The following is a 15,268-nucleotide window of genomic DNA, read 5'->3' as shown; positions in this document are numbered from 1 at the left end:
GGGGGGCGGGGGGGGGGGTGGAGCTATTCCGCCGGCACCGGGGGGCTTCGGTAAGGGGCTGGGGGCACTGGTGAGGGGTGGTCCGGGGGTGGCATCGGTGCAGGGGTGGCGCCGGCTTCCTGGTCGCAAGACCAGACAGATCGTGCGGACATAGCCCCAGGACCGGAGAATCCAGCCAGTCATTTCCACTAGTTGCTGATCAAATTGAACCTGAAGCGAGCTGGGAGAAGTGCGAGAGGAACACCCTCTCCAAGATTCAGGACAGGAAGCCAGGACCACAACCCCCTCCCCCAGTTCCCCCCCCCCATCCTCTCCCCCACTCCATCCTCCCCCACTCCCCCCACCCTCGCACATCATCCCTCGGCCTGTCCTTCCCACCTACAGCTCCTTCCACATAATCCTGCCCCACCCCACACCCCAGTGCGCCCACCCCTTGCTCACCTCCACCCCCTGCACCCCACCCCCCAGCAACCCCCCTCCATTAGCAACCCCTCTCCCCAGCAACATTCCGTTGCCCCCAACAATATCCCTCCCCAGAAGCCCCCCTCCTCCAGCAGCAACCCCCCCCAGAAGCCCCCCCCCCATCCACCAAGAGCCCCCCCATCCACCCAGCACCCCCTCCTGCCCCAGCACACCACCCCCCTTCCCTCCACCCCCATTGCCCCCTAACCGCAGTACAGGAATGACAGGTGTGTTATTTATTTTTGAGCAAAGTGACAATCCGCTTCCCTCCAAACTCACTCCAGTAAGATTTTTTTTTCAACGTACTTGTTACTGTGGGAGAAAACTGCCTCTGTCAGCACTGGCTAAGTAAATAGCAGAGGGAGGGTCGGAACACGCGTGTGTCAATCACCTGGATGGGTGGAGATCAGTGGAATCCAATGGGAGGTTAGGCAGGCAGGCCAACTTCATATCCTGGCCTTATAAATACAGGTGAAGATATACAAGGCGAATGGGATGCTTGTGAAGTTTCAGGTGTTCTCACGAGTTTGCAGTCCCTTTCCTCAGGTTTTAGCCCAGGCTACAGGTCCCGAGGGAGTTTCGGCACACCTGGCTGATAGCACTGTTCCCTTAAAGATTTGTAAAGCTCCCAGTTGAAGGGTCACGATGAGAAGCAGTAGCCAATCATTGGTTTTTGGGCAATCAGGAACTTATGGGGGCTCGAACAGGAGGAGTATGGTCGGGATTGGACAGGGATACACCAGGCCCGGTATGGGGGTATCTACAGGGTCTGGAGGGTTCATGGGGATGGGCCTTGGAGGTGTTAGTTATGGGGGGCTGTCTTCAGGCAGGTCCTCAGTGTCGGGAATGTCAATGTCAGGGGGTTTAGTGAAAAATGAGAAGGAAACAATGATTGGCCTCAATAACCGTCTGAGTAGCTACCTGCAGAAGGTCAAGGACCTGGAATCGGCAAACACAAGGTTGGAACTGCAGCTGAAAGAGTTTCAAGTTGGAAAGGCCTTAACGGGAATTGACTATGATGCTTACGATGTTGTGATCAAGCCACTGAGAGAGCAGGTGAGAATCCATGAAGTCAAGCATTTTACAGGTTTGCTGCATTACCTTTCAATTCTATCGTTGCCTTTTGAAAGTCTTAATCGGCCCCCTCACTTTGGGGAGGGGGGTAATTACCGGGGGCAACGACGGTTCTGATCCGCACTCTGCCCTGCGTTCTTGCTTGAGCCTTGCCTCCTAATCACGCTTAGAAAGTATGCAAAACGTTAAAGATAATCTTGGCCAATGTCTGGAGATGGAGTTGAAGCTAACCCAGGGAGACAAGCGGATTGGCTAGACTGCCCGACCCAGCCGGGGTGATGCACCCAGATTCCTGTTCACTTCTGAACGGGATGTGTTAGGGAATAGTGTGAGACCGTGCCGGCTGTATTGGGACCGTTAGCTGCCTGGATATGTACATCATTCTGCTTAGATTGACTACAGCCTTTTCACTGATTGTGTTCTCCTGACAAAGCTTCTCAAAGGAACCAACCCTGTTTTTCCACCATTTCTCACCGGGTTTAGGGGGTCGATAAATTAGGATAAAGGTATTGCTACTTGTAACACAGAAAGCTGACTGAATCCCGAGATACAGGTGAGTCAGTGTAAAAACTGTTGTGAAGTTACTGATCTCTTTATTAACTGTTGAGTGACTGCAGTGACTCACTTAGTGACAAGGAATCACTACAGTAGGGGGCTATTCAACCCAGCGAGTCTGCACCAACCCTCCTCATGAGCCTCCGACCACTCCCTCGCCCTGTAACCCTAAGGCTCTAGCTCTGTAACCTCACCTAACCTCACAATAAGGGGCAATTTAACATGGCCAATCCACCTAACCTGCACATCTTTGGACTGTGGGAGGAAACCGGAGCACCCGGAGGAAACCCACGCAGACACGGGGAGGATGTGCAGACTCCGCACAGACAGTCACCCGAGGCCGGAATTGAACCCGGGTCCCTGGCGCTATGAGGCAGCGGTGCTAACCACTATGCCACCGTGCCCACCCTATCATTTTGTACCCAGGACAGGCAGCCCGTCATGCCAACGTGATCGTATGTGGGCTATTTTCAAACCTCTGAACTAAATGGAGAATTGGAATTAATTTGCAGTCCGACCTGGTTCAGATCAAGTCCTAGTTTCAAGAAAGTTCCCAATTTGCCAGTCCATGATTCATTGTTCCTCCATTTCTGTGGATGCAGATTTATGTTTGGATTCGCCCACACGTATTTCAGTTGAGCCCAGCCTTTCCGAGGTGACAGGGGGAAAGGAAACTCGACCTGATGGGCCAGCAACTCCATGGCTCCCAGTCAGAGGGGGTTGGGAGTTGCAGGGGAGAAATGGGGGAGCTACAAAGCCCGAGCACCAGTTGTACCACCCACACAGTGACCACAGCTCAGTGTGGGATTGCAGGGTCAATCCTGTGAGCTATTTACTGATCTGCCTCCCAGTGCGCAGCGTCACCCAGGCGAAGAATCACTATTGATTAGAGTTCCTCACCCAGCCACTCTTAGTAGATAACGTGCGATTGGAAGTTGGGTGTGGTTAAGACAGGCCATGGTGTTATATAGTCATGGCTTGCATGTCAAAGATGGACGAGGAATGCACACGCTAATATCAATGACACCACCACATACAAGAGAACTTGGGCATAGATTTCTGCCTGATGTGGACATACAGGATGCATGTCAAGAAGCATTCCCTCTCCCCTTACTCATAATCACTGTACAGTACATTGCTTTAAGTTTGCACACTACAGGAGTTTACCCTTTTGTGTTCTTCACTTTAGATTTTGGCGCTTCATCTTGGAAATGCTCGCTTGGCATTGGACCTTGACAATGCAAGTCTCGCTGCTAAGGACTTCAGTAATAAGTATGTTTCAGAAACTTTCACTCGTACCAAATTAAAAAAAATATATATATATATTCTTGGGATGTTGGCCTTGCAGGGCAAGGCCGGCTGTTATTGCCCACCTCTGGTTGTCCCCTGATGCTGCTGCAGTGAGCCACTCTCATGCAGCTCGGCACTCTGTTGGAATCATGGGACTTTCCCAACACCCGGGAGACACACCTTCACCCCACAAAAGTCGGGGACGCAAGGAAAGGAATCTCTAGGAGCCTGTCGCTTCCCCGCTCGTACCCCCCCCCCCCTCCCCCCCACCCCTCGCGCCTCCTTGTATCGATCGGCAGTGAGAATAATCAGTTGAGAAATTTGGTCTGCATAGCTTCTCCAAGTCTGTTCCCTGAATTGCCAACAAAGACGGTTAACGAAAAAGGCAAGTCGGATGCTGGCGCACCAGCTTCGGAAGCGGGACGCAGCTAGGGAGATCGGGGGAGTTAAGGACAGGGGAGGGAGCGTGGTGCGGAGTGGGGTTGGCATCAATGGGGTCTTCAGGGACTTCTACGAGGAATTGTACCGATCCGAGACCACACGGGAGGGGGGAGGGATGGGCCGTTTCCTGGACCAATTGAGGTTTCCAAAGGTGGAAGAGGGACTGGTGGCGGGACTGGGAGCCCCGATTGGGCTGGAGGAGCTGATCAAAGGGGTAGGAAGCATGCAGGCGGGGAAGGCACCGGGGCCGGACAGTTTCCCGGTCGAATTCTGTAAAAAATATATGGACCTCTTGGGCCCGCTGTTAGTTAGGACCTTCAATGAGCCAAGGGATGGGGGGACGTTGCCCCCGACGATGTCCCGGGCACTGATCTCCTTGATCCTGATGCGGGACAAGGATCCCCTGCAATGTGGGTCTTACAGACCGATTTCCTTGCTAAATGTATATGCCAAGGTGCTGGCGAAGGTCTTAGCCACGAGGGTTGAGGATTGTGTGCTGCAGAGCATCCATGAAGACCAGACGGGGTTCGTGAAGGGGAGGCAGTTGAACGCGAATGTGTGGAGGCTTTTGAATGTTATCATGATGCCGGCGAGGGAGGGGGAGGCGGAGATAGTGGTGGCGATGGACGCTGAGAAAGCCTTCGACAGGGTAGAGTGGGGTACCTATGGGAGGTGCTGAAGAGGTTCGGGTTTGGGAGGGGTTTGTCAGGTGGGTTAGGCTGTTGTATGAGGTCCCGATGGCAAGTGTGGCCACAAATAGGAGGAGGTCCGAGTACTTTCGGTTGCACCGTGGGACGAGACAGGGGTGTCCCCTGTCCCCCCTGCTCTTCGCACTGGCGATTGAACCCCTGGCTATGGCACTGAGAGAGTCGAGGAACTGGAGGGGGTTGGTGCGGGGTGGGGAGGAGCATAGGGTGTCGCTTTATGCAGACGACCTGCTGCTGTATGTGGCGGACCCGGTGTGAGGAATGCCAGAGGTAATGAGGATCCTTAGGGAATTCGGGGACTTTTCGGGGTACAAGCTCAATATGGGGAAGAGCGAGCTGTTCGTAGTTCAGCTAGGGGACCAGGAGAGGGGGACTGGCGAGCTCCCACTAAAAAGGGCGGAGAGGAGCTTCAGATATTTGGGGGTCCAGGTGGCCAGGAGCTGGGGGGCCCTGCATAGTCTTAACTTTACAAGGCTGGCGGAGCAAACGGAGGAGGAGTTCAAGAGGTGGGACGCGTTGCCGCTGTCCTTGGTGGGTAGGATGCAGTCAATCAAAATGACGGTACTCCCAAGGTTTTTGTTCCTGTTCCAGTGCCTCCCCGTGTTTATCGCAAAGGCTTTTTTCAGGCGGGTTAACAGGAGTATAATGGGGTTTGTGTGGGTGCGAGGGACTCCGAGGGTGAGAAGGGTGTTTCTGGAGCAGAGTAGAGATAGGGGGGGGCTGGCGCAGCCCAACCTCTGTGGGTACTACTGGGTCGCCAATGCGCAAGTGGGTGATGGGGGGGGAGGGGGCTGCATGGAAGATGCTGGAGACGGCGTCCTGTGTGGGTACGAGTCTGGGGGCGCTGGCAACGGCTCCGCTGCCGCTCCCTCCAAGGAGGTATACCACGAGCCCGGTGCTGGTGGCGGCCCTCAAAATTTTGGGGCAGTGGGGGCGGCATAGGGGGGAAGTTAGGGCCTCGGCGTGGACCCCATTACGGGAGAACCACCGGTTCGCCCCAGGAAGAACAGGTGGCGGGTTATGTTATTTACACTGGAAGGGTCTGAGGGGGTGTATACACCTATTGTCTTAAGTCGGGGTGTTAATGTTAATTTATTATTTAGATACAGGGGGAGGGGTTTGGGGGGTTGCTTTTTTAGATTGTGTTTTGTACTTAACCCTGTTGGGTTCTTTTTTCTTTCTCATTTTGTTATTGATATTTTATGAAAACCTTTAATAAAAATTATTTTTTTAAAAAAGACGGTTAACAAAGGAAATGAAATGAAAATCGCTTATTGTCACAAGTCGGCTTCAAGTGAAGTTACTGTGAAAAGCCCCTAGTCACCACATTCCGGTGCCTGTTCAGGGAGGCTGGTACTGGAATTGAACCCGCGCTGCTGGCCTGCCTTGGTCTGTTTTAAAAGCCAGCTATTTATCCCTGTGCTAAACCAGCCCCTGGCAGGTTGCAGATTGTAGGGTGCTGGGTGTGGTGGGGGGGAATGGGGGGGGGGGCGGAATTGGCGTGGGGAAGAGGTGCATCAAAATGATTATCAATCGTTTAACCCTTCAAAGTCAATAATTTAGAATAATCTTTATTAGTGTCACAAGTAGGCTTACATTAACACTGCAATAAAATTACTGTGAAAATCCCCTTGTCGCCACATTCTGGCACCTGTTCAGGTACACTGAGGGAGAATTCAGAATGTCCAATTCACCTCACAAGCACGTCTTTCGGGGCTTGTGGGAAGAAAACGGAGCACCCGGAGGAAACCCACCCAGACACGGGGAGGACGTGCAGACTCTGCACAGTCACCCAAGGCGGGAATCGAACCCTGCCGCTGTGAAGCAACAGTGCTAACCACTGTGCTACCTTTGGTTCCTTTCGCATGGGCGCATTCGCCTTGAACTTGTCATTTTCCCCACAAATGCGTGGTTTTGACACCCCCCCCCCCCCATGTTGACCCGGTCAGCTATCGCTGCGATTCTTTGTTGAACCAATTGGGGTTTTTTTGTGTCATGAATTTAGATATGAAAATGAGCTCTACATCAGGCAATCTGTGACTGTTGATATCGATGACCTGAAAGGGATGAAAACTGAGTATATACAGAATTACAAGGATTTGGAAAGCGACATAGTGGCTGGAAAAGATGAACTCGCTTATCTGAAGAAAAACCATGATGAGGTAAGCTGGGATTCATCTCCTGTCCGGCATTAACTTAACCCTTCGAGATGTGCTACCGATGTCCACGGGCCATTGCGCTCCGAGCCCTGCGCTGGGCCGGGGTATCGCCGCAACCGCGCCACGACGCCCCGACGCCGGTGCACGATTCTCCGAGGTGCAGAGAATCGGCACCATTTGCGCCGGCGCGGTTGGCGCGGCGCCGTCCATGGGCCGCTGGAAGCCGATTCTCCGGCCCGGATGGGCCGAGCGGCCGCGCGGATACGACAGAGTCCCGTCGGCGCCGTTCACCCCTGGTTGCCGCCGGTGGGAACTCTGCGCGAAGGGCCGGGTGGGGCGACCTGTGGGGCGGGGAAAAGCGATCCTTCGCCCCGGGGGGGGGGGGGGGGGGGGGATCGCGCCGTCGTGAAATGCGACGGCGTTTACAACGGCGCAAACACTTGGGCTCCATTTGGGAGAATCGCCCCAGGGTGAGGGGGTTGGAACTGAACCAAGGTCCAGTACTGCGTAACCATGTTTACGGAGACGGTGTTAAGCTCATTGTCGGGTTCTGGGTTAGAAGGTAATGCAAACGCATAATGGCGAGAATAGTTTTGTGTGCAGTTGCCAGCATTGATATTGTGAATATCTCGAAGGCAATGAGGAGGGTAATTGTTTGATTTTTTTTTTGTTTTTAGGAATTGGCTGCACTGAGGCAACAGGTGACTGGGACTGTCAGTGTGGTTGTCGACGCTGGTCCCAGTGTTAACATTGCACAGGAAATGCAGAAGATGCGCGATGATTATGAAGTTTATTGCAACAAGAATCAACAAGATCTCGATAAGTGGTACCAGTCACAGGTGAGATTCCTCTTTCAGCATTTATACTACAGATCCTCTCAGTCTACAATAAATTCCAAATCCAATCTGAATCAAAGTCCGGTCCGAACATTAAGACTCAAAAAGGTGTTTTTTTAAAACTCTTATGTGTGAACTATTTTGCCGGACAGTCTCTTGCAAAGTTCGGTCAATGTGGATATTCTAGTAGCCCATTGGAGGTGAGGCGCTGGTAAAATGGTAACATTAGATGTTGGAAAGGAAGTCTAACCAGAAATATACCCACTGGCAAGGCAGTAGCGACTGAGCTGCCTGCTGACCAGAGGCAAGCAGCAAATGAATCCTATTCATATCGAGCGCCACTTTGGAGCACTGCATGATGAGAGGTGGGAAGGGCTGGGCGGATCTTCCATTCCTGAGCCTCAAGGAGGGGCACCCCATTGGACACCCCTGCTGCCGTTGGATGGTTGGGACGGCGGGCTGACTCTGACCTATCCATCACTCATCACCCTGTGAGGGAGGGAGTGTTCAGTACAGAGAGGTACCCTCTCCTTCTCCTTGCATACTAAACATTAGCCAACACGACTATTGGCATTGCCAAGCCTGCAGGGCTTCCAGCCCTTTGCTAAGCACCAATGTGAATTGTCCTGTATTTAGACCCGACATTGAGAGAGAGAGGGTGTGTAACACAGACAATGGGGTGTAGAGTGAATGTTATTGGACTCGGTAACGCTTAAAGAATTGCTGCAAGCCACTTGTAATCTCTGCTGTGAAACCGTGCCTGGGCTGCATTGTAAACCAGGCTGCGGAAATTAGAAATGAACACTTCAATGTCCAGACAGCTCGATATACCCGTACCTTGATAGATGTGTGAGTCGCCATATTTAAAGCAACCTTCCTTCTGTTTCAAGATCGATACTCAAGTCAAAGAGACAGTTCAGGTCAATGAGGCAGCTGAAAGTGGAAAACTCCAGATTGTGGAATTACGCAAACAGCTGCAGCCCCTGGAGATTGAGTGCAACTCTCTGATGAGTGGGGTAAGTAAAGACGGTGCACTTAACTGAAGATTATCCCCTTGGTATGTGAACCTGTTTCATATCAAATTCGAATGGGCCCTCTGCACTTTGACGACAGTAGATCCTGGCTTCAGGTTCCCTCCGCAGCCACCCCCCCCCCCCCCCCCCCCCCCCCGCCCCCGCTGCTTCAATCTCTCCACTTCTTCCTTCTCCTTAAAAATGACCTCTTCTAACAAACGACCCGTCGCCTGTCTTCACGGTCGCGAATATCCGACCTCCCAGCTGCCTGCATTCCAGCAGGGGGAATTCCCACTGAAGCCACCCACACCACCGGGAAACCTGCCGGGTTGGGGGGTGCACTGCCGGTGGGCCCATAGAATCCTGACGCCTGCGAACGGCAGGGGAATTCCGACCAAAATCTCCTTGTGTGCCATGTCCATAGAGTCGACGTGCTCTAAACATACAAGTTACTGTTTCATCTCCATTCCTTTTGGGAGGTAGATTGTTCCAAACATTTCTCACTCCTAGGATCTCACCCCGCGCCCCCCCCCCCCCCCCCCCCCGCCTCCAGAATTTTCCAGTCCTGTCAGAAGTCGATGGACTTGGCAGGCACGCCCTGCTCCAGCAGTGTCGGCAAACTCCGGCCTATGTGTGAGGAGATAGATTAGGCAGCCTCGAAGGCTTCACCACTGGGTGTGGCTCGGCTGCATTATCGCATCTTTCTCAAACATTTACAGCCGTCTAAAATGACCGAGACTCCTAGACCCGCCAAGATCTACGGTCTTTTGCGTAGCTCGCCTGTCACCGCTGGTGTTGACATAGAATTGTGGAGTAAAATTCCACCTAGGGAGGCCATTCAGCCCTTTGTGGCTCTGCCTAGCTCTCTTTAAAAACTAATTCCGCTCCCCTATTCTTTCTCCGTCTCAGTTTCACTTATTATTTTCCTGCGTCCTTCCAATATTCATGCACGATAGGAAAGATGTGAACGTGTTGGGGAGGGCGCAGAAAACATTTACAAGAAGGGTTCCAGGGTTGAGAAACTTCAATGATGAGGATAGATTGGAGAGATCAGGACTGTTGTCCTTGGAGAGAGGAAAGCTGCGTTGATTTGATGGAGATGTTCAAAACCATGAGGGGGCTGGACAGAGTAGACGGGGAGAAACTGTTCCCGCTCGTAATGGGATCAAGAACGAGAGGGCAGATATTTAAAGTGATCTGCAAAAGAGGCAAATGCGAATTGAGGAAAACCTTTTTCACACAGCGAGCAGTTCGGGCTCTTCCACCACCTGGACGTGTGGTGGAGGCAATTGAGGCACCTCCAGAGGGTGTTAGGGCAATTCCTTGAATCGGAACCATGTGCAGGGGTGCGGGGAAAAGGCAGGGAAATGGGCACTAAGTCACGATGCTCGTTTGGAGAGGCAGTACAGACCTCAATGGGGCGAATGGGCTCCTGCATTGTAACAATGCTGTGAATTCCCTTTTTGAAAGTTACCACTTAATCTGCTTCCAGGAAGTGCATTCCAGATCACAATAACTCCGTATTAAATATAAGTAAACATTTTATATACATTGATTAGGTCTGAATACCTTTTCTTCCAGTTGTAAATTTCTGCCTCACCTGTACTCATTATATTGCTTTTATTTATAACTTCTATGATCCAGATAGATATTTGGTCAACTAAGAAATGAAGACAAAACATAAAGGTACATTTGAATATATTTTCTGTTGATAAAAAGAAACATACTGCTAATATTTCATCTCATTTTCCCTTAATTTGTATACATGTAACTGGTTTATAAATAGGTCTTCATCTCTCCATCTATAAACACTTTGATGTTCATGGCAGCCTGGTTTTCTGACCATATAACAGAATGCGCCGTAACCGCAGCTTTATTTCCATTAGTTACCTGGGTGGGACTTTCTGCATCCCCCATCCCATCAGATCCTGGTGGCATTGGATAGACCGTTAACTGCGGGCATCTTGCTCAAGAGCCAACCTTGCCTTTAATTGCTTTTTTGTCAGCCCCCACGCTGGAGACAGGCACCTCTGCTCACAACCCTGCGTTCCTCCGTCGTTCCCGAAGGGCAACAGGTTAAGAGCTATTGTCCTCCCCCAATCAGGTGCATGAACAGTGAGCGAAGGTTCACATGCAGGTCAATGGGCCAGAGATGAGGAGGAGACCGGGCCACAATTACATTTCCCACCTTGAGGGTCTGCATTAATACAACTGGTGGAGCAACTGTGCATTGAAATAAAACCTTTCATACTTCTCTCCCCACCCCCCCCCATCCCCGCACCCCACCCCAATTCGCAGAATGCGTCAATGGAAGCCTGCATTCTAGACATCCAGGATAAATATCAGCTAAAGCTTCAAACTCTGCAAATGACCATTTCTCAACTGGAGGGCGAGCTGATCCACATAAGGAATGAAATGCAGCAGAAGGTTACCGATTACGATGCACTCCTCTGCATTAAGATGAAACTTGAGTCAGAGATTGCCACATACAGGACTCTGCTTGATGGGTCGGCTATCAGGTACAGTATCTTTCCTGGAATACAGTTCCAATTCTCTCACGTAGATTGTTCAACTTCAACGATGCGATACGTATTGTCCCCAAATAGTTGCATTGATTCGCGGTGGATCAATGCGTGACTAATTCTTCAATTATGGGGAGGCGGTGGTCTGGTGGTACAGTGGCTGGACGAGTAAAGCAGAGACCCAGGGTACCGCTCTGGGGGCCGGGGTTCAAATCCCACCTCTGCAGATGGTGAAATTTGATTTCAGCAAAAATCCGGAATGAAAAGTCGAATGATGACCATGAACCCATTGTCGTAAAAACCCACTTGGTTCAGGACATCTGCCGTCCTTACCCAGTCTGGCCGACATGTGACTCCAGACCCCACAGAGATGTGATTGACTCTTAACTGCCCTCTTGAGGACAATTAAGGTTGGGCAATAAATGCTGGGCCGCGTCCCATGAACAAATTTTTTTTTTTTTAAATCTGCCACTGAGCCTAAATCTCTCTATCTGGATAACCGCATATATATCTCATCAGTTCATCAATCCTTCCTCCATCCCCAAGCCGACATCATCACAGCTACATTTCCTGGACCCAAGAAATGGTCATCAATCAGTCTTGGGAACCCTAACTTACCCCCAAGCCAAAGGAACCAAGGGTAATTAAACTGGAGAAAATGGTCAGCCCAAGAGATTAATTGCTGATCACTGCTCCTCAGTTTAGTTCTGTGGCCCATTAAAAGCCACTGAGGCTTTAGGGAAATGACAGAGTGAATTGTATTCAACAAATGTGCTCCTTCTCTGAGGATGTGGGGCTGGAGGGGAGATGACTGTGTAGATCTACTGAATCACCATCCAAACACTGACTCACTAATGTTCTACAGGGAAGGGAACCTTGCCTGTCCTCCATGTGACTCCAGGCCCAGATTCTACAGTGCAGATGTTGGCACAGTGGTAACAAATGTCACAGAGCTAGTAATCCAGAAACTGATCCTGTTCCTTTGGGGGTCGCGTGGCAGCCGGTGGCATTTAATTTTTTCCCCAAGTAAGGGGCAATATAACCTGCACATCTTTGGGGGTGAGACCCACGCAGACACGGGGAGAACATGCAAACCACACACGGACGGTGACCCGGGGCCGGGATCGAGTCCAGGTCCTCAGCGCCGTGAGGCAGCAGTGCTAACCACTGCGCCGCCCTGCCGGTGCCGTTTTAGACCAGTTAGTTAAGCCTGGAATATAAAGCTAGCGTCAGTCACGGGTGATCTTTGAAACTATCATTGATTGTCGTGGGAAACCCATCTGGTTCACCAACGAGGAGAGGAAATCTGCCGTCCTTACCCGGTCTGGCCTACACGTGACTCCAGACCCACAGCAATGTGGTTGACTCTTAACGGCCCCTCTTCTGGAATGGACGGGCGAGACCCTCAGTTCAAGGGAAATTAGGGATGGACAACAAATGCTGGTCTCGCCAACAATGCCTGCATCTTGTGAAAGAATCTATATTTTAAAAACCGCGCTTTGAGTTCTCATGCACTTGGAATGACAAAGTTCGGTTTCACAGTCCCGTCACTCAAAAATAAGAAACATCACGACATTTGCGAATTAATCTTATTTCCTTTGTTTCCAAAGTCTTGGCCAAACGGGTTCAGACACAAGGGAAACTTCAGGAACAGTTACAACAGTAAAAACCGGTGAGTATTCTGTAAAAATTAGCATCAGTAAAACTGAGGTGAAATCAGGTGGAAAACACTCATTGAGGGGCTTTGGAAATTCTATTTGAAAGGCGGTTTCTTGTTTATATTTAATCGGGACCAATTGGCTGTAATTGGGATTCAAAGATGAGCCCCCTCGCTACCTACTCTTTAAATACATTTTCTCCCCACTTTCTAAATGTAGATATTGGCATTCCCTCTCCTCCCTTCCCCTAATCTCCCACCGGATTGATTCTGGAAAATAACATCCTCAAATTGTCCCAGAATTCACGTGACATCTTCTGTGCTTACCAATTTCCCCAATTTAATCTGGGCTTTCTTCACTTTTAAGTATCAATGGTCAAGTGAGGCTATTTCTAAACCCTCCTTGCGGTCCTGGTCCCTGGCACCACTTCCTGGACACTCAATTTAAGCACTGATTATAACGTAAAGTCGCCACAGTCCCAGATGACCACAGGCTGCTTTCCCCTTTGAGGGGGGGAGAGCTGACTGGTGGTGATTTAACCCGAGGGTCACCACACCTCCGGCGAGGGGGCAAGGTAGGGAAGGCGGCGCCTTCATGAATAACCTTAGCTGGTACGGGAATTGAACCCGCGCTGCTGGCCTCGCTCCACATCGCGGATCAGCCGCCCGGCCAACTGAGCTAAACCGGGCCCCGGCACTAACGAGCACCTGTGCTCCCACCTGTAACAACCTCTCTCGGGCAGCAACAAGGAACTTGCCACAGGACCCTCAGAGTGCAACACAATCCCAGCCAGAGTTAATGTTTCAATCTGTAGGACGTGAAGCATCGACTCTTCTTGCAGCTCTCAACATTCTTGACCAGTGCCCACTTGGCAATGTCTTGCTCTGATGGTCAGTGACAGCACAAACAAAGTGAACAGAACTTTTCTGTTCTCCGTTAGACCAGGGAATGTTAAGAGGAGACTTAATGGAGGGGTTAAAGCGATGAAGGACTTTGATCAAGTAAATCAGGGGGAAAAAAGGGATTCCCCAGGCCTAAAGCTCAGTATTTAAGATAATATAAGGCAGGGGAGTGGGACTAGTTAGAATGTTTTATTTTTAAAACCAGCTGCGCCAAGTGTCCTAGTCCTTGTGTTACGAAGTTCTTGTGTGGAATTGGATTTACAAAGGATAAGCGAAGGTACGGTTAGCTGCCAATGTTCCTCGACCCTCTGCTCCACACTAAATTGTTGCCCTCCTGAAGCGATGCCACCACGCCCCAGGGTATTCCTTCTCTTTCAGTTCAATCTTGGTAAACCGCTCGCCAATCTTGACTGAGGACTGACTGGTTGGTAATTTATCCTCTTGCCTTACAGAAAGCCGCTCGATGACTTATAAGTAACCCCTTCGAGCGTCATCCCCTTCCAACGTACCCCAGCACGGATTCGGGATGAACTTGTGTTCGGACAACTGATTACACTGTCGACCAGTCTGGCTTCTCCACTTCCTGACTAGCTCCGCATTGTGCAACGGTCGGCATTTCCCTCGGGCTTTGGGCATGCATCGGTCTTCCTTTTTTTGGTGAAGTTCACTTGGTGATTGTTACGGGCAACTGCATGAGGCTATGGCAGAAATAAAATAAAGCAATTCACTACATTGGATGGTGTGTTTGTGGTTATTTCATCGCAACAACCCTTCAACACCACATTCCCGGGATCTTTTACCATGATGCAAAATTGGACACCCACATAGGAGTTATTGGGGCAGACCAGCTAAAGCTGGGTTAAAGTGGTCAGGCTTTGAGGAGGAGGGAGGCACGGAGATTTAGAGAGGAGATTCCAGAGCTTTAATGCCGGAATTTTCCAGCACCACCCCTTGCCGAAGAGGTGAAGCTGTGGAGGGATTTGAAAACAAAGAGTTATCATGAGCTGTGTGGGTGTGGACTCTACTGTACGATATGTTAAACTCGAATATGCCCTCTTCTCGGTTTACTCAATGTGCAGCTGTTAAGCCACCTTTCAACTGGTCACTTTTTCTATTTGGGTTTCAAAAAGTAGAGACGTTACAACATGAAAACAAGCCAGTTGGCCGAGCTAGATCCCGTTGCTTCTCGTCTACCAAGTGAAAAAAAAAATCTTAACATTTTCACACGTTATTCGTCCATCATCTTATTGACCATTTTCCACCTTACAAACGCATTTTGAAGGTTAGTGTAGTTTCTGCTTCAACCATTAACTCTGGAAATTAAGTCTCACTACTCTGTGTGGTGAGGTTTCTCCCACCTTCTGTCGAAATCTCTTCTAGTTCATCTTTTATCCAGGAGCCCTTATCCTCGACCGCCAATCGCCTCCATATCCTGTCCTACCATTTGGTAATTTGCCATCTAACCTGAGCTATAACAATAAAAACTCTGTGGGAAAAGTATCCCCAATCTCAACCTGTAAATGTATTTTTAATTTGACCCTATTTTTGTGTTCCTCGTGTGTGCCTCGAAGTAAGTGGCATGGTGGTTAGCACTGCTGCCTCACAGCGCCAGGGACCCTGGTTCGATTCCGACATCGGGTGACTGCCTG

The 15,268-nt window shown here is 50.5% G+C and overlaps 1 protein-coding gene across 1 annotated transcript; it reads left to right on the top strand.

Moving 5' to 3' along the window:
• Window positions 1–940: 940 nt before the first annotated feature.
• On the top strand, window positions 941–14,351 carry LOC140403201 (keratin, type I cytoskeletal 13-like). The gene is made up of 8 exons (XM_072490951.1): window positions 941–1,518; window positions 3,281–3,363; window positions 6,535–6,691; window positions 7,366–7,527; window positions 8,415–8,540; window positions 10,836–11,056; window positions 12,670–12,731; window positions 14,072–14,351. The coding sequence occupies exons 1-8, from the start codon at window positions 1,108–1,110 to the stop codon at window positions 14,095–14,097; spliced, it is 1,248 nt and encodes a 415-aa protein (XP_072347052.1). The 5' UTR covers window positions 941–1,107; the 3' UTR covers window positions 14,098–14,351.
• Window positions 14,352–15,268: the final 917 nt, after the last annotated feature.

This window comes from Scyliorhinus torazame, chromosome 27 (genome assembly GCF_047496885.1).
Source record: "Scyliorhinus torazame isolate Kashiwa2021f chromosome 27, sScyTor2.1, whole genome shotgun sequence".
Classification (NCBI taxonomy): Eukaryota; Metazoa; Chordata; class Chondrichthyes; order Carcharhiniformes; family Scyliorhinidae; genus Scyliorhinus; species Scyliorhinus torazame.
Note: the sequence above shows the minus strand (reverse complement) of the source record. Positions and strands in the feature narration are given on the sequence as shown.

Bases quoted from the DNA above. Each gene is read 5' to 3' on its own strand.
- LOC140403201 (XM_072490951.1), top strand. From the start codon at position 1,108: ATGAGAAGCAGTAGCCAATCATTGGTTTTTGGGCAATCAGGAACTTAT. The intron at 3,364-6,534 runs GTATGTTTCAGA...TCATGAATTTAG, and splicing joins GCTAAGGACTTCAGTAATAA to ATATGAAAATGAGCTCTACA. The intron at 8,541-10,835 runs GTAAGTAAAGAC...CCCAATTCGCAG, and splicing joins GCAACTCTCTGATGAGTGGG to AATGCGTCAATGGAAGCCTG.